Here is a 23,303-nt window from a genome sequence, read left to right on the forward strand (position 1 = left end):
GTCGAGTTGGACGTAGTCTATTAAGCTAATAATAGTCTGTTAATATATAGTGCTTCGTGCGGTGAGAATACTACCGTAGTCAGTACCCCATCGTTTCGGGCAGAGAACTGGCTGCTTACCCAGGGTGGTTGACCCTATGTGAAGCTGCACCCGAGGAGCCCCAGAGCCGACGAGCGAGTGGACCTGTATACCGGATTATTCTACCGACGACAGCCCGCCTTCCCAGGCACGGATTATGCTTTGGATACTTTGATTATTCTATGGATAAAGACCCCCGACACTACCGTGTGTTGGAACCCCCCCCCCTGGAGAGGACGCAAGGTGAGGAGACGCTCTGCAAGACGAGGTCTCTCCACATCTCTCCCCCGTGGACCGGAGAGAGCCGGCCCACAAAGAGTCCACCTGCTTTCATCTGTGGTCCAAGGATCGCCGGCGCATTGAACGGCACTACAGTGGGTTCTCCTGGGATACCCTTGGCCGGACGAGGCAGCTGGATTCTACCCCCCCCCCCCCCTCCTACTCCTGTCGGCTTACAAGCGACCGGATTAACCCCCTCTAGTGTATCCAGCCTATAATCATTAAAGTATCATTGCTGTTATTCCTTAACTATTCCAGGTCGTATATTTACCACCTGCGCCTTCAGAGATTGGACATTATCTATTGATATACCGACGAATACTCCTTGCCATAAAAGTGCATACTATTTCAATTCATAAATGTAATTAAGTGATTAAGTGCTTATTCTACACACCATCGCTGTGTAGGAAATAAAGACCTGTTTCTAATTCGTACATTTGTGTTGGATCCGTTTCATCTACGTGAGAGTGTTCATGATAATATATTTATGCCGTGTACTGGGTGGCCGAATATTAAGTACAAAGGTAGTGGTAGTAAGTATCATATCTAGTAATACAGTCAGGGAATTGTACCCCTCAGTTACAATTGGTCCTTCGAGCCGGAGGGTAATTAATGTAATATTAATATAGTGTTATTAATATTGAAATGGCCTATGATGAACACTCCACGAAACGATCCTCCTATCCAACGCCCGCAGCGCGAACGACGGCTCCCTCAGTACTTAGAGGCTTACGCTGTCAGTCAACAACCTAGTCTTCTACTAACAGTAAACGCGGTAAAACTAGAAAGTAAAAGTATGTCTAACCCCAACGCCCAGACTACCCCGACCATAGAGGCCCCTACGGGCTCTAATGTAACTGACCAAGTTCACGGTGGGGACCAGTGGGAACCAGACATGACTTCACACCCCGCCAGTACTGAAGAAGTAGTCCCCGATGAGTCCCGGGAGGAATACAACGCTACCGAGAGAGAACTCGGCACGGAAGAAGACGGGGAGAGCACCGTGGAGATAGAGCTCCAAGGCTCCGCAAGGAGTACCCCGAGGGAAGGCTCCCCTATACAACCGCCTTCTCCCAGCGAGGCAGAGAGGACCCTACAGCAGGCATTCCTCGTCAGCCTGAAAGCCTCTACTGAACGCGATAGACTCCAGGGTGAACGCGATCGATTGCAGCTACAGCAACGGAGCGAAGAAGAGCACATACGCCTGGAAATAAGACGCATTCAGATGGAAGAGAATGTGGCCCGAGACCGAGCAGACAGCCAGCGAGCAGCTGCTGGTGCTCTACGGGACGCAGAGCGCGACAGACAGCAAGCGCAACTAATAGAACAGCTGATCAGACGGACAACACCCTCTCCCTCCGCCAGAGGCTCCAGGAACTCGTCTAGACACACCTCCAGGGCGGCATCCCCTAGCCGAGTAAACAACCCTGAACTTGACCAACAGACGAGGTCTATACCCCCCACAGACCACCTCCCCCCACCGGTCCAAGCGAGACCTAGCAACCGGGAAGGAGCAGCATATCCTGTGGAGAGGCTAAACCAGAGACTACAAGCACTGGATGACCTAACTGAAGACGAAGAGGAAGAGGAGGAGAACCACGCCCGAAGACAGCACAGTACTCTACCGGACCAGGAGGTCCGGTACAGCCCAGGCTATACTCCCGCGGAGCTGCGCTACAGACCCCCGACTCTATACACGGGTGAGCACGACGCACGACCCGCACCGAGGAACAGCACCTGGACAAGCGGGCCATGGTACACTGCCGGTACCAGCCCATACCAAGGAGCGGGAGGAGACTCGCCTAGGAGGCCTCTCCCCCAACGCTCGCCGATGTATCCACAGTCAGCGTCATACATTGGCACGCCTATGGTACCCGACTTCACCCAAGAGAACCGGGCCCAGTATACAGAACTCCGCATGTGTCTGGAGACCATGTTGGTGGATGTATTGGATGAACGTCACAAATACGCCATCCTACTGCAGCACTTAAAGGTGCCCCGCGCACATAATATAGCGCTCGCCTACGCGACTTCCACCACCCCATACACAGCAGTGCTGGTAGCATTGGACCAGAGGTATGGGCGCATATGGGATTACGTGATCCAGGAGATCCGACACATCGACCGCTTACCCCCAGCAATAGACAATCGAGCACTGGACGACCTGTCCATCAGAGTGCAGTCCCTGGTAGGGATGTTGGGAGCGCAAAGAGAGAAGGGGAAGTATGAACTTTACGCCAACTCAAATGTGGAAAGGATCCTGGAGAAGCTGCCGCCCGCTCGTCAGGAGCGCTTTAGGCGGCAGAGGGACCACAGAGACCCGAATGGCCCCGAACCGAACCTCGATCTAGCAGACTTCCTGGCGAGAGAAGTCAGCAGCCTACGGCTAGATACATTCGGACGGAGCACCCCTGGCTCCAGAGAAGGAACCAGACGACTAAATGATGGAAGAAGATCGGTGACTGTGATGCACCAATCGGAGTCAGTACCGAGCAGCAGGAGCCACAGTACCCCCTCCAGAACGGAGAAGTGGAAGATAGTGTGCCCCTACTGTGAGAAAGAACACTGGCTAGCGCAATGTGACTCCTTCCCCAAGCTGAACGCGGAGGAAGCAGGTCAATGGATAAAGTCCAACAAGCGCTGTTTTCGCTGTGCGCGCTCACACATGGCAGCCGAATGCCGCTTAAAGAAAAGGTGCACCAAGTGCGATGGAGCCCATCTGGACATACTTCACGACAGTAACAGACGGCGCCCTTCACCTGCACCATCCAGCCGCAAAGCGAGCGTCATGTACATCGATCCCGCCAGCAGCAGTGGAGCCCGAGTACTCCTAAAAGTAGTGCGTGTGACACTAAGCTACCAGAATAAAGTCCTGGACACTTACGCCGTCCTCGATGACGGGTCAGAGAAGACCCTGCTGCTCGCCTCCGCTGCGGCCCAGCTAGGGCTGCGGGGAAGCGAAACCCAAATGACAATTCGGACAATAAGACGAGATTTGAAGACGATAAAGGGCGAGAATGTCTCATTCTCTATCGCAGCAAGCGGCCAGCCTGAGCGACGGTACCAGATTGCAGACGCTTTCACCAGCCAAGAAATAGGACTGTCGCGGTACACATACCCCGTCGCCAAGCTGATGGAGAAATATGCACATCTGCGCAAGTTACCGATCCCGCTCATAGACAATGCTATGCCGACCCTGTTGATAGGCTCCGACCATGCAGACCTCATTGTCCCGATAGACCGGGTTCATACCGGACCCCGAGGCTGTCCTGCAGCAGTCGAGACCCGTTTGGGATGGACTCTCCAAGGCCCGCTCGCCAAATCTCTCAACCGAAGTACAGCCACTAGATGTCTCCACTCCCGAGTCACAGAGGGAGAAACCGCACTCCTGCAACACGTAGAGCGGCTATGGAGCTTGGAACAAATGCCCTTTAAGAATGGAAAGAAAGACATTCGCTCTAAAGATGACATTTACGCCATTCACCTCCTCGAGACAGGGACCAAGAGAGTCCCGGTCAACGGCGTGTTGAGATACGCCACGCCACTCCTGCGGCGAGAAGGAATGCCTACTTTCCACGCCAAGACAGACGCCATAGAACGGTACCTGCTGAACACGGAGCGGCGCTTAGCCAAGAACCCCGCCCAAGAGAGTGTATACCGCGCTGAGATTGAGAAGCTCATCACAGCGGGACACGTCACAAAGATGGACATTAAAGAGGCTGACCAGACCACTGAATCGTGGTACGTGCCCCACCACAAGGTCCATCACAACGGTAAAGACCGCATAGTATTTAACTGCAGCTACCAGATCGGATCCCAAAATCTGAATAAAGAGTTACTGCCCGGTCCCACACTCGGCCCCTCCCTACTCGCCGTTCTACTCCGCTTCCGCCAGGAAAAGGTGGCCATCAGCGGGGACATTAAAGGAATGTTCCTGCAGGTGAGATTAGTAGAGGCGGACAAGCCCCTGTTACGGTTCCTATGGAGAGAGAAGCCAGGAGATGAGCACCCAGCCATCTACCAATGGGAAGTCCTCCCCTTCGGAACGACGTGCAGCCCCTGCTGTGCGACATTTGCACTACAGAAACATGTAGCAGAGGACCCAGCAGCGGACGAAAAGGTCCGACACAGCGTAAAGAACAGCTTCTACGTAGACAACTGTCTACAAAGCCTTTCAACCCAGGAAGAAGCCGAGGCTCTCCTGATTAAACTCCGCGCCTCATTGATCAAAGGCGGCTTTGATCTCAGGCAGTGGGCCAGCAGCGATCCGCAAGTACTGCGCAGCCTCTCCTCCGAGGACAAGGCAGCCAGCAGCGAGACCTGGATGGCTACAATCCCGGTAGAAGCCCAGGAGATGACCCTGGGATTGGTGTGGCGATTCAAAACAGATTCGCTTCACTACAGACACAAGCCCCTGACTACGGAGCAGGGAAGGCCGGCGGCGGCGCCGACCACCAGACGGAGTGTGTACACAACACTCGCCCGACAATATGACCCGCTAGGATGTATTCTACCGTACACCACCAGGGCAAAAATGATTGTACGAGCATTGTGGGACAAGGACCAGGGCTGGGACGACCCCATTCCCGCACACCTTGCATCCACCTGGAGAGAGTGGGAGATGGAGCTCCACTCACTCCCAGGCGTTAATATGCGCCGAAGCTACTTCCCACCCAAGGTGAGGCCAGAGACATGTAAAATGGACTTACACGTCTTCAGTGACGCCTCAGAGGTCGCATACGGATCAGTAGCCTACTTGCGGGCCCAAGACCAAGGGGGAGAGATCTACACAGCATTTGTCCTCGCCCGCTCGAGAATAGCCCCACGCAAGCAACAATCTATCCCACGTCTAGAGCTCTGCGCAGCCCTAGCCGGAGCGCACCTAGCCACGCTCATCCAACGTGAGCTCACCATACCGGCGTCTAGAACAATCCTGTGGTCAGATTCCACGACGGTACTCGCCTGGATCAAATCGGACTCATGCAAGTACAAAGTCTTCGTGGGAGTCAGAGTCACCGAGATTCAAGACTTAACCGAAGAGTTAACCGGAGAAACAGAGTGGCGCTACGTTGATACAAAACAGAACCCAGCTGACGTCATCACCCGGGGGATGCCCCTGGATGACCTCACCCGTCGCAATGTCTACAGTGACGGCCCCGCATTCCTAAGACTCCCGGAAGGACAGTGGCCCATGCCTATCCCGAGGGAAGCAAGTCCAGAGGAGGTGGAAATTAAGAAGTCTGTGTTCTGTGGATTGAGCACCGTAGCCTCCACCGACCCTAACATAAACGATTGCACGTCCATAGAGAGTGCACAACAAAGAACATTCCTGCGGTACCACCCGGAGTGCAAGTCCCCCGCTGATATGTCAGCAGCTAACTACGAGGAAGCAGAATTGCTTCTACTGCAGCGAGCCCAGAGAGACTCGTTCCCCGATGAATTGGCCTGTCTACAGGGAGGAAAGCCCGTCCCATTCGACAGCAGATTAATTCACCTGGCCCCCGAGAGCGACGCTCACACCCTCATCAGAGTGGGTGGTCGCCTACGCAGAACCCCCAACACACTCCTGATGGGGCGGCTAGATCCCACATTACCCCAGACAATGTACCGGCCTGAAGAAGCGAACGGCCGACGAATGTGGAGGTACAGCCAAGTATTAGCCGACAAGTTTTGGAACAGTTTCCTACTGCACTACCTACCGTCTCTACAGACCCGCCAGAAGTGGGTAAAGGAGAGAGACAATTTGACAGAAGGAACAGTCGTCATGATTATTGATCAATCACTGCCCAGAGCTATGTGGCCGGCCGGCCGCGTAAGCAAAGTGATCACCGGTGCCGACGGCAAGGTCCGAGCAGCTGAAGTGCTCGTCCAGGGTCGCACTTACACCCGTCCCGTGGCAAGGCTCATAGAACTGCCTCGACTCCCAGACACAATCGATGATGACCATGACCCTACAACCCTATGACTTTGTGAAGTTGACTGACCCCTACAGCAAACCCTTATGTGTAAATAGACAACGCGATTAATCTGTCTCCGTTTAACTGATTAGGTCTGGGACCTATTCAGGGGGTGGCTGTTGTGAAGGGCCAGATTAAACCGAATATATATATTTATTTATATATATATATTTAATTGTATTTGTATATTCTCTAATATTCCCTGATATCCCTTGTATATTCCTTGTACAATATGCATTGAATATCCATTCTAGCCTACTGAACATCCCATAATAGTCTCCATTCTACTATTGGTCGAGACCTTGGTGCCAGGCTGCCATACCCCTCAGACCCAGTTCAAACGTACCGCTCGACATGTACGAACAAGTCCTAGTTCCGCGTAGGAATTTGGCTACCGCACCACTAATGGGACTATTTGTTCATAGTGCGTATATATACTGCGCTACTAAAGTAGGACTTTCTTTTCAGTCCAGTTTCTTACCCTCCAATAGAGTCACAGACGTAAAGCCTCCCCGCGATGCCACGTGTGGGAGTAAGGCCAAGTTCGGCCTACCATCGGTATTGAGACATCGTGTATATTAATATTTGAATAGTCATATTTGGCACTATATCGTCGAGTTGGACGTAGTCTATTAAGCTAATAATAGTCTGTTAATATATAGTGCTTCGTGCGGTGAGAATACTACCGTAGTCAGTACCCCATCGTTTCGGGCAGAGAACTGGCTGCTTACCCAGGGTGGTTGACCCTATGTGAAGCTGCACCCGAGGAGCCCCAGAGCCGACGAGCGAGTGGACCTGTATACCGGATTATTCTACCGACGACAGCCCGCCTTCCCAGGCACGGATTATGCTTTGGATACTTTGATTATTCTATGGATAAAGACCCCCGACACTACCGTGTGTTGGAACCCCCCCCCCTGGAGAGGACGCAAGGTGAGGAGACGCTCTGCAAGACGAGGTCTCTCCACATCTCTCCCCCGTGGACCGGAGAGAGCCGGCCCACAAAGAGTCCACCTGCTTTCATCTGTGGTCCAAGGATCGCCGGCGCATTGAACGGCACTACAGTGGGTTCTCCTGGGATACCCTTGGCCGGACGAGGCAGCTGGATTCTACCCCCCCCCCCCCCCCCTCCTACTCCTGTCGGCTTACAAGCGACCGGATTAACCCCCTCTAGTGTATCCAGCCTATAATCATTAAAGTATCATTGCTGTTATTCCTTAACTATTCCAGGTCGTATATTTACCACCTGCGCCTTCAGAGATTGGACATTATCTATTGATATACCGACGAATACTCCTTGCCATAAAAGTGCATACTATTTCAATTCATAAATGTAATTAAGTGATTAAGTGCTTATTCTACACACCATCGCTGTGTAGGAAATAAAGACCTGTTTCTAATTCGTACATTTGTGTTGGATCCGTTTCATCTACGTGAGAGTGTTCATGATAATATATTTATGGCGTGTACTGGGTGGCCGAATATTAAGTACAAAGGTAGTGGTAGTAAGTATCATATCTAGTAATACAGTCAGGGAATTGTACCCCTCAGTTACACGTAGCAAACCTTTAAAAGCATTCACAGCAGGAAGTGCCTGTAGACAAAGTTTCACTCGTATTCCATAAAAAGGGATTTATGATTCAGATATTTTTTTGCTTGGCTTGTTCACATTACTCACATTATTTTGGCCAAAATCTGATCAGATAAGATAAGATATTCCTTTATTGATCCCCTTGGGGGAAATTCAGGCATCATAGCAGCGTGGGGGAAGGGGGGGGGGGGGGGGTACAGGTAGTAAAAACAAGCAGTGTACACAATATAACAAGTCGATATAATTAACTAACTAAAACTGAAATATACAGTATTCACAGTATCGCAGATTCCAGTGTGAACTGGTCACATGCTCCTGAACCGACCCGCATACGCAAATGAAAAATAACGACGATGGCCATAAACACGGAGGACGCCGAGGTCAGAGTTCACGGTTTAAGTTATATGCAGTGTAATAATGCTAATCGAAACAAACCAGCCCTGCATCTGATTCATTTTTTATTATTAATCATTTTAGTTTGATTGGGATTATTTTAAGGGGCCCTGTGTGTGTGTGTGTGTGTGTGTGTGTGTGTGTGTGTGTGTGTGTGTGTGTGTGTGTGTGTGTGTGTGTGTGTGTGTGTGTGTGTGTGTGTGTGTGTGTGTGTGAGTGTGAGTGTGAGTGTGTGTGTGTGTGTGTGTGCGTGTGCGTGTGTGTGTGTGTGTGTGTGTGTGTGTGCGAGCGGGTGTTGACTTGGTGTTAAAACTCAAACTTGAGGCAAACGCTACATGTGGAATTGAGATAAGGAACACTCTGTATAGGTTAAAGTAATGTCACATCTTGCAGCCATTTAACACAAAAGGATGGCCCTCATGCATTGCAAATTTGCATCAAATTCAAAACAGAGTGATGCACAAAATAACTTAAAATAAAATAATAATTTAAAACAATAAATAAAGTGTGCATGAAATAATAGGGGAAAGAAAACGTTATAGGAACTTGTTACATTCACCCACACAAGGGTTTAGGACTCACCCCCCCCCTCTCTCTCTCTCTCTCTCTCTCTCTCTCTCTCTCTCTCTCTCTCTCTCTCTCTCTCTCTCTCTCTCTCTCTCTCTCTCTCTCTCTCTCTCACACACACACACACTCTCCCAGCTCTCTTTCTCTCTTGCCCCTTCCTCATCTATCTCACCCCGCCCCTCTCTCTCTCTCTCTCTCTCTCTCTCTCTCTCTCTCTCTCTCTCTCTCTCTCTCTCTCTCTCTCTCTCTCTCTCTCTTCTCTCTCTCTCTCTCTCTCTCTCTCTCTACACACACACACACACACACACACACATCACACACACACACACACACACACACTTTGAGTCAGAAACAAACATAGTATCAATGAGAGTATCAATAATACACCTGAGTGAAGTCTAGTAAAAAAAAAAAAAAAAAAATTAAATACGTAAAAAGAAATGGTGGCGTTAAAATAATTGTCCGTTAATATTATACCGCATTAACTATGAATCACGAAAGACACTTTTTAACTGCTGCTGTGACCCACTGTCGCCTCCATTCACATGTAAATACTGATCGGAACGTGCAATGTTACTCACTGTGCCTTGTATACAGTATATTATATTTATCTATTTACCTTATTTTCTAGCACTCGCTTGTATTTAAACATGTTTAAGTTAAGTATCGTGTGATTTTGTGTGAAGGGCGGACTAGCAAAGTACGATTTTCATTGTATGGCAAAACTGTCTGTTTAACCCTTTCACTGCCACAGGACAGCCGGTTAACCCTTTCACTGTGACAATGCAGAAAATTAGCCCTTTACTGTCACACAACCGACGGCGATGCTCCATCATTAGCATCATTAGCTCCGCGGACAGTGTGTGACAGTAAAGGGTTAACCTTCTGTCGTGTGGCAGTGAAAGGGTTAACTGTCCCTATGACAATAAACAATCTTGAATCTTGAACTTTGAACATTGACAGCCTTATTATTTATATATTGTCAGAATAAAGTGAAGTGTGCCCATGTGCCCTCCCTCCAGGGGGACGAGGAGGACCTGCCCCTGGTGCCACCCCGCCGCGGGGAGACGCTCTACATGGTGCCCCAGGGGATCAGACCTGTGGTGCAGCTCACCGCCATCGAGGTACAGTAACCAGGCGTCCAGAGGTCAGAGGTCAGAGGTACAGTAACCAGGCGTCCAGAGGTCAGAGGTCAGAAGTACAGTAACCAGGCGTCCGGCCGGCCTCCATGTTGTAATCATTCATACGGTGGCTTCAAACCAGAGAACTGAGGCTCCCCAACCTAGTAATTTCCATCGTGGGTTTGAACCCTTTCTACTATGGTAGTGAAAGGGTTAACCTTCTGTAGTGTGGTAGTGAAAGGGTTAACCTTCTGTAGTGTGGTAGTGAAAGGTTAACCTTCTGTAGTGTGGTAGTGAAAGGGTTAACCTTCTGTAGTGTGGTAGTGAAAGGGTTAACCTTCTGTAGTGTGGTAGTGAAAGGTTTAACCTTCTGTAGTGTGGTAGTGAAAGGGTTAAGCTTCTGTAGTGTGGTAGTGAAAGGGTTAAGCTTCTGTAGTGTGGCAGTGAAAGGGTTAACCTTATGTAGTGTGGTAGTGAAAGGGTTAACCTTATGTAGTGTGGTAGTGAAAGGGTTAACCTGCTGTCATGTGCCAGTGAAAGGGTTAACCTTCTGTGTATGGTTAACCGTTTGGTAGTGCGGCAGTGAAAGGGTTAATGAAATGTAGCCTCTCTTAAACTTTTAGTTGTGTTACTTGTCTGGTATTTATCTGGAACTTGTTTTATGTATTTGTTATGTTATGTTCGGTGGATCAGGTCGCTCTTGTAAATGAGACTGAAATGTCTCAATGAGATAAATGTATAAATAAAGGTTTGAAATTAAATGCAGAGAGGGCGCAGGAAGTAGGTCACATATTATTATCTACATCCACATCCGGGGCAGAAACGCTGCTATACACACTGCATGATTACACAGTCAATCTTGCAGTGTCAAATTAACACTTTGACGACCGATGGGCTTAGTCTAATTAGTGGCTAGAGCAGTGGTTCCCAAAGTCGGGGTCGCGACCCATAGGTGGGCCGCGAGCAGCCACGGGAGGGCCGCGAGATGATTAAAAAAAAAATAAAAAAAAAAAAAAATTGTTGTCAGGCCACTGAATTTAGAAGCAGGCCAGGACAGTGTTTCTAGTTGTATTCTAAAATTCTATTCTATTGTATTCTAAAATGTGACTATATGGTTTTATATTAACTTAATAAATAAAATAAAACTAAAAATCTACTTATTTCAACAAACATTTCAAACTAAATAACAGATTATGCACATAAAATGCTGAAAACAACCGAAGCAACAATAGTATTTTAATGAGGCTATTATTATTATCATTATTATTTTGCAACAAGTTAGCTTTCTCATAAATAGCACATATAAATGAATAACTAACTTGAACTAACTTAATAGGATTGAAGTGATATTTGGCTTAAAAAATCGGTCGCCTGGCAAAAAAAATTAAAAAAAAAGCGTCACGATGTGCCGCGGCTCTCTGACGCCTTATTTTCTGGGTCCCGGCCTGAAAAGTTTGGGAACCCCTGGTCTAGAGGACCGGGGAATGTAAACAAACATGTGGGTTTTCTAACAGCTATATCTATACTTTATAGTGTTGCTATCGGTCCATTCTCATTGTCACTTGAGTGCATAAACCGTCCCTTCAAAATGGCTTAAAGAGAAAAGAAAATCCATCGGTAGGTTGTCATTTTATAGCGCCGTGAATATAAGCTTTATCGCAGATTTCGTATCATCTATTTTCTGGAAAGCTAGTTATTGAGCTAAAGGCTACTAACGTTATATTCAACAGCATTTCAGTTTTTATATATGCTAATGAAATAACACAAACTGCTTATGATCCGGACTATCCCAGAGCATCTATGGATGAAAGGGGGGCGGCGGGGGACGTCGATTAGTATTATTGATTACCAATACAGTGTCCGTGTAAGTAGCCACGTTCACAGATCGACTGCTTGCGTTGCACAGCAAACTCCATTCCGGCTGTAAATTAGGTGATAAAGGTCTTACCGTCAGCCCGTGTGATACCTGGCAGCATTTCCCCGTTATCGATCGGCATCTTGTAGATCGATATGTCCATTGGTTGATGATAAATCCCCTTATTCCATGGTGAAATGTCTGCTTCGAAACGTGATCCACGGTGCAGGCTGTTGGTTTGGGATCAGGGTAATATGATCCTCCACTGAAAGGTAAAAAGAAAAAATCCATTCGCCCACAATGATACTGCAGTGGAGCGATGGCGCCCCTAAGAGGATCTTGCCGGTATTGCATGTTGCCGATTCCACAGAGGAGGGTAGATCTGCAGAGTCGATCGGGGATCTTGATCCGGTTATTAATATGGAATAAAACAATAACAACTTCCACAACGCATGGCACCGAAACCCGTATATATACGTGGCCGGTCCCCATATTCCCGAGTGCATTTGGTCCCAACTCAGAATTGGTGTTAAATTGACTCTTGCTCTTGTGTAAGAGTTAAATGAACACTAGAGTAAAAACTTAACATTCGCTCTTAAGTTTTTACTCTATTTAGAGTTAATTTAACTCTTACACAAGAGCAAGAGTCCATTTAAATGACACACACACGTATGTTCATGTGTTTGTTTACGTGTTTGTATTTGGCCTCAGATCTTGACGTGGGGTCTGCGGAACATGAAGTCGTACCAGCTGGCCTCGGTCTCCTCCCCCAGCCTGGTGGTGGAGTGCGGCGGCGAGATCATTCAGACCGCCGTCATCAAGAACTTCAAGAGAAACCCCAACTTCCCCGGCTCTGTGCTGCTACTCAAAGTGGTACCGAGTTCAATTCTAATATTCATACTCAACTTTTTTTTCCTCAGATAGTCTGACACCTTTCAAATATTTGCTATACAGTACAGATCCAGCGCTTTAAAAAATCGCACCTCTACTGCCAGGGGGCGCAGTATCGTTCACGCCTCGTTAACAGCACTGCCAGGTTAACAGTGCACGATGACCGCAGTAGCAGTGGCAGAGCAGAGCAGAGCAGAGCTCAGAGTCCTACGAGCTGCATCTGTACGTCCACGTTTTTCCTTAAAGGTGCTGTAAGTGGTAATTGTTGTTATGATGTAAGTGTTAAGTAGCTCTACATTCCGACAGCCATCACTGATACAGAGTGTCTGGTCAGTAACATGGGTCTGACAGCCATCACTGATATAGAGTGTCTGGTCAGTAACATGGGTCTGACAGCCATCACTGATACAGAGTGTCTGGTCAGTAACATGGGTCTGACAGCCATCACTGATACAGAGTGTCTGGTCAGTAACATGGGTCTGACAGCCATCACTGATACAGAGTGTCTGGTCAGTAACATGGGTCTGACAGCCATCACTGATACAGAGTGTCTGGTCAGTAACATGGGTCTGACAGCCATCACTGATACAGAGTGTCTGGTCAGTAACATGGGTCTGACAGCCATCACTGATACAGAGTGTCTGGTCAGTAACATGGGTCTGACAGCCATCACTGATACAGAGTGTCTGGTCAGTAACATGGGTCTGACAGCCATCACTGATACAGAGTGTCTGGTCAGTAACATGGGTCTGACAGCCATCACTGATACAGAGTGTCTGGTCAGTAACATGGGTCTGACAGCCATCACTGATACAGAGTGTCTGGTCAGTAACATGGGTCTGACAGCCATCACTGATACAGAGTGTCTGGTCAGTAACATGGGTCTGACAGCCATCACTGATATAGAGTGTCTGGTCAGTAACATGGGTCTGACAGCCATCACTGATACAGAGTGTCTGGTCAGTAACATGGGTCTGACAGCCATCACTGATACAGAGTGTCTGGTCAGTAACATGGGTCTGACAGCCATCACTGATATAGAGTGTCTGGTCAGTAACATGGGTCTGACAGCCATCACTGATACAGAGTGTCTGGTCAGTAACATGGGTCTGACAGCCATCACTGATACAGAGTGTCTGGTCAGTAACATGGGTCTGACTGACAGCCATCACTGATACAGAGTGTCTGGTCAGTAACATGGGTCTGACAGCCATCACTGATACAGAGTGTCTGGTCAGTAACATGGGTCTGACAGCCATCACTGATACAGAGTGTCTGGTCAGTAACATGGGTCTGACAGCCATCACTGATACAGAGTGTCTGGTCAGTAACATGGGTCTGACAGCCATCACTGATACAGAGTGTCTGGTCAGTAACATGATACCCCACGTGGGGATGTACGAATCAGGGATCTAGGTGAAAAACTAACGAGCGAAAACAGGAAGAGAAAAACAGCCGAATTAATTGAAGTCTATGAGAAAACGAATTTTTTCTTTTGTACACAGTTTACCAAAATCACTCCTAATCACTCATTTCTGAATGGATCTTTATGATTTGTGATCCATACCACCTTCTGGGGGAAATACTACCTCTGGACTACTAACTACTACTACAGAAAGACTTGAGTAACACGTTTTTCTACAACTCAAGTTCAGACCTATGTTACTCTATTTCATTAGCACTAAAAGTGAATTTTTCTGTCATCTTTCAAAAGAGACCAGGCTCACCATGCATGTGCTATAAGTATAAAGTGTGTTGTTTTGGTTTGCAAAAAAAACAGGTTAAGAGGTTTTAACAACGGAAATACCACGTACAGCAGCTTTAACACGTAGACCACTTATTTTAACAAAGGAAATACCACGTACAGCAGCTTTAAAGGCACATCACGCGTGTTGTTTTCCCTCAGCTCCTGCCTAAAGAGGAGATGTTCGCCCCCCCCATCGTGCTGAAGGTCATCGACCACCGGCCGTTCGGCAGGAAGCCCGTCGTGGGTCAGTGCACCATCGACTCGCTGGAGGGGTTCCGCTGTGACCCCTACCGTGACCTCAACACTGAGGTGGTCATGTCTGCTAAAGGTACACACACACATAACGATGCACACACACACACGCACACACACACACACACACACACACACACCTCGAACCCATATTGAGCCATGTCACTTCAATGAGGTGGGATGGCTCCCTGTGGAGCAGAGGGTCTCCTTTCTGAAACTGGGACATATTATGTATAAAATGTTAAATGGATCTGCCCCCCAGATATTTATGCTCTCGCATTGTCCTGCGTGGCCAGTAGGGCTGTCCCCGACTAAGGATTTGGATGGTCGACTAGGATTGGCCAAAATTTGCCGTTAGTCGACTATTGGTTGACTTAAAAAAATAAAAAATAAATAAAAGTATAATATTTTTAACCTTTTTTTTTTTTTTTTTTTTTACTTTTTTATCATTCTATTTGGGCTGTGGGGGTGCTTAATGTCTGAAGGAGTCGACTGAAGGCTTCTTGTCCTCTGCAAAAGCATGCAATTGGTCCACTGATGGATACATCTTGATATTTGTCTAGTCTAGTGTGTTCATTAGATGGTGAAATCCTCTTTCAGTGCCTCTGTGCCCGTTTTCGTAGGCAGTTAGCCTCTGGTATGCGTGCCATTAGCCTTAGCCACGCTTCTAGGCCTCTTTTCTTTTGGAAAGAATGATAAAAAGAATTTATTTTTTATTTTATTTTATTTTTATTATATTCGACTAAGAGGTTGGCCAGTCGACTACGGCTCCTTTCGAACGATTAGTCGACTAATCGATTAATAGGGGTCAGCCCTAGTGGCCAGGTCCACGGACGACAGGTACGGTCTGGACGCGTCTACCTTAATGATAAGCAAGCAGTGCAAAAATGCGGAAGCATTCGTCACCGCACGCCACTACGGTAAAGCGCCTTTCTTTTCAGGCCCGCTTTGGGAGCTGTCGCGCGGAAATAGGCTGTCTATTGCCATTCTCTTTGACAAACTCTAACCTTAACCAGCTCCTTAACAGCGCCTAAACTTAACCGTTCTAACCTTAACCAACTCCGAAACAATGCCTAACCTTAACTTTAACCTTAACCATGCCTAACCTTAACCATAGAAAGAATATTGCCATTCTCTTTGACAAACTCTAACCTTAACCAGCTCCTTAACAGCGCCTAAACTTAACCGTTCTAACCTTAACCAACTCCGAAACAATGCCTAACCTTAACCTTAACCTTAACCATGCCTAACCTTAACCGGCGAAAGAATACACGTTAAAAAAAAAAATCACGTTAAAAAAAAATATTCGATGGGATTTGAACTCGCCAGCAAACGAGCCATAGGATCCACAGCCATGTAGTCTTGCCAATTGAGCTATTTCTAGATACTGAATAAGGGGCGGTGACTTATATATATTGAGCTCCGCTCGTGTCGAACCAAGGCGGGATCTCATGCGCATGCGCGGGCACCTCGCGCGAGCACGCCGGCGCACGCACGCACCTGAGCGAGCACGCCGGTGCACGCACGGGCGCGGGGCGGCGGAAAATGAAAGGCGCATTACCGCACGCCACTACGGTAGAATGCTTCCGCATTCTTGCACTGCTTGCTTATCATTAAGGAAAAGGCGGTCTGCGTAGCTCTCAGTTTATGAGCCTAGAAAGGGTTCCTATTCACAGAATGGCTTTCTGTCTACAGCCTGCCGGCTGTGGAACTCTCTGCCCAGGGCCATCCAAAACTCCCCCACTATTGCTGTCTTCAAGAGGGGTGTGGAGCCACGTCTGCAACAATAGGTGGCAGAGGGTGCTTGGCCACCACTCTTGAAGAACAGGAACATGACATGCTGTAATGAGGCTCTTAGAAAATTGTGTTGTCTATTTGATCTACTTGTTGTATCTATTTTATCTTCTTAACTCTTTCTTTGTGATTTATTGTATTCTTCTTGGGACCATGTTGGAAACAAGTCGACAGACTTTCACATGTTATCCTTGTACCCCTTGTTTTTATACCATTGTATAAATTGTATGTACTAAATAAAAATCAAATCAAATCAAATCACACACACACACCCTACCATGACCTCAACAGTGATGTGGTCATGTCTGCTAAAGGTACACGCACACACGCGCGCGCACGCACACACACACATAACGATACACGCACACACACACACATGCACACATAACGGTACATGCACACCTGGTACACGCACACACACACACACATGCACACATAACCGTACACACACACACACTCGCTCATGCATGCACAATCACACACATGCACAATCACTCACATGCACACACTTCTTGTCTACATAGTAGGGCCGGGCAATTAATTGAAAAAAATCACAATCTCGATTCATAGACCTATGCAATCTCATTTCTAAATTATGACGATTGTTTTTTTTTTTTATATATATAAATGTTTTAATTTTTTTTTTTTCTTTTTTACTTTTTACTTTTTTAAATGATGATGATTCTGACTTGAGTTATTTTGTATGTTACAAGAGACTTTTAAGTTTAAGTCAAGCACTTTCACACATGTTATGTTTAAGTTTAAGAAAGAGTGCAACAAATGATTTTATTGAAAAAATAAGAATCGTGTGAGAGAATCGTGATCTCAATTCTTAGGGAGAAAAAAATCGTGATTCACATTTGAGCTAGAATCGCCGCCCCCAGCCCCACTACATTATAGTATCAATGAAATCTTCTTTTCTCTTTAGTGGCCATGATGTCGGCTTCCCACGGAGAAGGAGACGTCCTCATAGACATAGAGGAGAGACCCATCCTGAGGGCGGAGGTAGAGAGAGACACACTTACATATCTGTATCTGTATCTGTAGATACTATATATATATAGCTGTATCTGTAGATACTATATCTATATCTGTACATATCCCTTAACTACTCTTACTAGTTACGCTACTGAACGGGATTATCTTCTTCTTCTACTAATATATAATGTGTGTCCTCCGTTCTTTACAGCTGCATGCAGAAAAAGTAAGATATTTGAGATGTTTTCTTTATGCCAATATTGATAACCAACTTTTTCCCGAATGTGTAATTCTACCAAAAATATCTCAAATATTTTTTTATTCATTTTTATGTTTATTATCCCTTTTTATTATTTTTTTTATTTTTTTAATCACAACTTTTTTTCTTCCTCACCGTGTGGCAGGAGGAGGAGGCGGTGGACTGGTGGAGTAAGTTCTTCGCCTCCATAGGAGAGCAGGAGAAGTGTGGGCCTTACCTGAAGAAGGGCTACGACACCTTACAGGTCAGGACTGGTAGAAATCCTCAGCCTCCACCTGCTCCTCCGTGACGTATATCTGCGTGGTGTTTATTTAGTATCGTTGAGGCACTCGTTCGGTGGAGTTCTGTCCTCCTAACGCACTGACTGGCTGAAACACCGTCGCTCTCCCCGTTAATGCATCTGAAAAAGAATGTACTTGAATGTAGGGCTGACCCCTATTAATCGATTAGTCGACTAATCGGTCGAAAGGGGCCGTAGTCGACTGGCCAACCTCTTAGTCGAATATAATAAAAAAAATAAAATAAATAAAAAAATTATATTTTTATTATTCTTTTTTTTATAATTTTTTTCAAAAGAAAAGAGGCATAGAAGCGTGGCTAACGCGAATGGCACGCATACCAGAGGCTAACTGCCTACGAAAACAGGCACAGAGGCACTGAAAGAGGATTTCACCCGTCTAATGAACACACTATACTAGACAAATATCAAGATGTATCCATCAGTGGACCAATTGCATGCTTTTGCAGAGGACAAGAAGCCTTCAGTCGACTCCTTCAGACATTAAGCACCCCCACAGCCCAAATGGAATGATTAAAAAAATTAAAAATTAAAATTAAAAATATTATATATATATATATTTATAAAAAAAAATTGAAGTCGACCAATAGTCGACTAACGGCAAATTTTGGCCAATCCTAGTCGACCATCCAAATCCTTAGTCGGGGACAGCCCTACTTGAATGTAGTCGTCGTCTCATATCAGCAGGATGTTATATGTCCATAAACGTAGCATCTCGTACAAAATGAAACCAATTGAAAGTCTTTAACACGGCACACGCAGAAGTATATCTTGGCCTTAAGAGTAGAGGGGTGGAGCCTTTAGCCCCGTGGCTCTCGTCAAGGTGTGAGATTTGATCTATCGTTGGGACAAACAAAGGTTTTTCCTCTACAATCTCACCCTTTTCTCTTTTATTAACCTAAACACACTTTATATTTATTGGTAAAGGATTTGCACTACAACTCGTACACCTTACTGTAAATTGTACCTAAATTGTACCTCATCCCATTTCTGCTTTGCACTATATAGTATTGTATATTAGTACATTGCAAATGTAGCAGGGTGGATTATCCCTGCTTCGTGGGAACTGTGGTGCACGGTCACTAGGTAGCGAGACACAGTAGCACTCTGGCCAGCTGCACCTCCGTCTTTGGGGTCCGGAGCGTCAACTGGAGGCTGGCAGTGGGAGTGTATGAGGCCCAGGATTTACAAACCTGGTCCGGTACTCTGGTCTTCCTCCCTCTCTCTTGGGCAGTCAGCAGTACTCCCCAACACACCCTCACCCTCCACAATTGTCTCCTTAGCCCCCCCACACCTAATGACTGGATGGTAAAGAAATAACTTGGTTCCCTCCGCAAGCAGTACCCTCCCTCAGTAACACCAGAAACCTTACAGTGGGAAATGGAAGGTTGAATAGGAAGGGGTTAATAATGGATATATTACCCGCATCAAAGGGTTAGGGTTAGGGTTAGGCTCAATAAAAGACACACACACAGTGCTCCCGTTCTGGATGAGTGTTATTGTAACGTGGCCTAGTTACAACAATGCTACGTCTGGTGATTATTGCACCATGGGTACTATCAACACACAATGATTACACTGGCATAAATCAATTATATAATTACACCCAGGCACCAAGTGCTCTCACGGTACTCAGACTAAGTGCTGCCCACGTCTGGGCTGAACACAGTATCTACCTTCTCTAAAGGATTACATATACTGCTCCAGGTCAGTAATATGGGGAAGGAAGGGGGAACATAGGGGAGGAAAATAGAAGGATTCACTGAACGGGAAATATTATGAAACACACACCTTATCACGCTCAAAGAAAAGGAATGAAACAAAAGAGTGAGCCCACAAAATACCAGTAAAGTCCTATCTTAATGCCGGCATATATTGTTCGGGGTACCCCTATGGAATGGTAGTAGCAACGTTACTTTCGCCCGCAGGCTGCACCACACTGTGTATTGTATAAGGAATCGGGAGCATCAATGCTCATTTGTACTCATCCGAAATGGCCGCCTCGCCACTCCACTGTTGTCCGGGAAGCAAGATGGCGTCGAACGCTCTCGGCGAGGATGTTAGCAGGCGGAGCTGGGCAGAGAGACAGCGCCGGCTGAGAGCGTGTGCTGAGCGATGACGACCCCTGCTGGATGGGAGGAACTCCCGTAAGCCGCAGGCAGCCTGGTGCAGGTCTGAGTGAAGTCCGCCGGAGCAGGCTGAATGCAGGCAGCCGGGTGCAGGTCTGGTCGAAGTCAGCCGGAGCAGAATGGTTGTTGGCCCATGCTCGTCCTGGTGCGCGCACTCTATACCGCACACTGTAACTACTATAACTCGGTGGTTAAAGACTTGGATACTTGGTTAACCGCACGTTACTTATACCGCACACAGTAACTATCATAACCCGATTGCTAGTGCCTGGCTCTGCACTAATTGTTCATATACTATCGCTGGTACTGCTAGGATATCGTGTCCACTAGCCAGTACTTGTTATCACCCGTTGCTATCTCACGGGGCCCTCTGGCATAACGTCAGCAACAGGGCTCTCCAGAGCCCCCGTTAGCTGCGACTACTCGTTGTCCAAGTTCACTGCCGAAGAGAACGGTTTCCGCTTGTCTCCTCCATATATCACCTCCCAACTCTCTCCGCCACTCTCTGCCTGCTACTGCCCCCTGCTGGTCCCGCCTGCCAGTCACAAGGGGAGACGCATTGTAGAATATGGTCCAGTACTGTCATTTATAATCCATATTCCAGTGCTCTTATGAAGGGGACGCTTGTGTCATTGTTCGTGTGAGTATCAATGAAACTAGTTAGAATGTCTTTGTGTACAAAAGGGATATAAAACACCAGTCAGCAGTCCTGAATAATATACAATATTTTCAGACTGCTACACATAGTATATTGTATATTGTATGGTAACTCAGTTACTTCTAGTCTGCATCGAACATTGTACATATGTCTATACTGAACACTGTGACCTCTATTTTTACTTCTTTTTACATGCTACTTTATTTTATTTCATACTTATCTTGTCTAGCACAGTCTCTGGAGCGTAACAGTAAGAAGCATTGTGCATCTGGGGAGTGGGGACCAATCCAAGTACTCCTGTCCGTCTTCGTCAGGGACGCGACGCGACAGTGTTCGTGATCTCTTCTGCGTGTTTTTCCATTGGGTTTATCTCTTTTTCTGGCGGGGAAACCCTTGCGAGCACGGGGGAGAACATGCTAACTCATCACATGTATTGAGGTGCATCACTCTGGAGGTTATTGTACGTTAATGCTCATCGTATCTCCAGGTGTATCACTCTGAGCTGGAGGAGGTGCCAGAGTTCCGGGGACTGAATGATTTCTGCAGCACCTTCAAGCTGCAGCGAGGGAAGACGGAGGACGACGAGGACGACGAGGACGACCCCTCGGTGGTGGGAGAGTTCAAGGTCAGGAGGTCACCGTCGCCGACCTTCACATTACATCAGTGTTTTCCCAAAGGCTCATAGATGACTCGTGGTGGTAGAATGCATGTTGTCAGGAGTGTGCAAGCGCAACACAAGACGTGCCGTTTCATTAAACGTGCTGTAAGTGGTGTTTATTTGTTAAGATAAGTGGTCTACATGTTAAAATAGTAGCTACTCTACATTCTGACAGCCATCACTGATATAGAGTTACTGGTCAGTAACATGGGTCTGACAGCCATCACTGATATAGAGTGTCTGGTCAGTAACATGGGTCTGACAGCCATCACTGATACAGAGTGTCTGGTCAGTAACATGGGTCTGACAGCCATCACTGATATAGAGTGTCTGGTCAGTAACATGGGTCTGACAGCCATCACTGATACCGAGTGTCTGGTCAGTAACATGGGTCTGACAGCCATCACTGATACAGAGTGTCTGGTGAGTAACATGGGTCTGACAGCCATCACTGATACAGAGTGTCTGGTCAGTAACATGGGTCTGACAGCCATCACTGATACAGAGTGTCTGGTCAGTAACATGGGTCTGACTGACAGCCATCACTGATATAGAGTGTCTGGTCAGTAACATGGGTCTGACAGCCATCACTGATACAGAGTGTCTGGTCAGTAACATGGGTCTGATAGCCATCACTGATACAGAGTGTCTGGTCAGTAACATGGGTCTGACAGCCATCACTGATATAGAGTGTCTGGTCAGTAACATGGGTCTCCCAGTCCCTCCTGCTCTGCTGTAAACACAAAATACATTTCCTGGAATCCAGTTCCCAATGTATCCAATCAGGAGAGAGAACTCCACACTGGAATAATGGTCTGAAAAAGAAAATAAATAAAAACACATTTTAAGCAAATTTGCTTGAAACAAGTAAATTAATCTGCCAGTGCAGTAAGCAAATCTGGCTTGGCAAGATTAACTGAAATAAATAAAAAGTGATCTAGGGTTCTCTCTCCTGATTGGATAAAGTGGGAACAGGATACCAGAAAATGTGTTTTATGCAGTGGTGAAAAGTAACTAAATATTTTTACTCAAGTACTGTACTTAAATACATTTTCAAGCTACTTGTACTTTACGTGAGTATTTTCATTTTAGGAACTTTATACTTTTTACTCCACTACATTTATTTGAATCCATCAGTTACTAGTTACTTTGAAGAAAAAGATTTTGCATAGAAAACATGGCAAAAATGTATATACTTTCACAGAGGACATAATCAGAGCAGCATAACTGGACCACACACCACTTTAACATAACCTTTAATCAGAGCAGCATAACTGGACCACATACCACTTTAACACAATCTTTAATCAGAGCAGCATAACTGGACCACATACCACTTTAACACAACCTTTAATCAGAGCACCATAACTGGACCACATACCACTTTAACACAACCTTTAATCAGAGCAGCATAACTGGACCACACACCACTTTAACATAACCTTTAATCAGAGCAGCATAACTGGACCACATACCACTTTAACACAATCTTTAATCAGAGCAGCATAACTGGACCACATACCACTTTAACACAACCTTTAATCAGAGCACCATAACTGGACCACATACCACTTTAACACAACCTTTAATCAGAGCAGCATAACTGGACCACACACCACTTTAACATAACCTTTAATCAGAGCAGCATAACTGGACCACATACCACTTTAACACAACCTTTAATCAGAGCAGCATAACTGGACCACATACCACTTTAACACAACCTTTAATCAGAGCAGCATAACTGGACCACATACCACTTTAACATAACCTTTAATCAGAGCAGCATAACTGGACC

The 23,303-nt window shown here is 46.6% G+C and overlaps 1 protein-coding gene across 1 annotated transcript in view; it reads left to right on the forward strand.

Moving 5' to 3' along the window:
• LOC311247999 (myoferlin-like) overlaps positions 1–21,472 on the forward strand; it is a gene marked incomplete at its 3' end in the record, with an annotated part of 48,091 nt that extends 26,619 nt beyond the window's left edge. The window contains exons 9-15 of the mRNA XM_084338966.1: positions 9,888–9,989; positions 12,553–12,714; positions 14,639–14,807; positions 17,454–17,530; positions 17,715–17,729; positions 17,908–18,006; positions 21,335–21,472. Coding sequence (XP_084195092.1) covers positions 9,888–9,989; positions 12,553–12,714; positions 14,639–14,807; positions 17,454–17,530; positions 17,715–17,729; positions 17,908–18,006; positions 21,335–21,472 — 762 coding nt within the window. The remainder of the gene's footprint in view (positions 1–9,887; positions 9,990–12,552; positions 12,715–14,638; positions 14,808–17,453; positions 17,531–17,714; positions 17,730–17,907; positions 18,007–21,334) is intronic.
• Positions 21,473–23,303: the final 1,831 nt, after the last annotated feature.

This window comes from Notolepis coatsorum (genome assembly GCF_963971535.1).
Source record: "Notolepis coatsorum genome assembly, contig: SCAFFOLD_1353, whole genome shotgun sequence".
Taxonomy (NCBI): Eukaryota; Metazoa; Chordata; class Actinopteri; order Aulopiformes; family Paralepididae; genus Notolepis; species Notolepis coatsorum.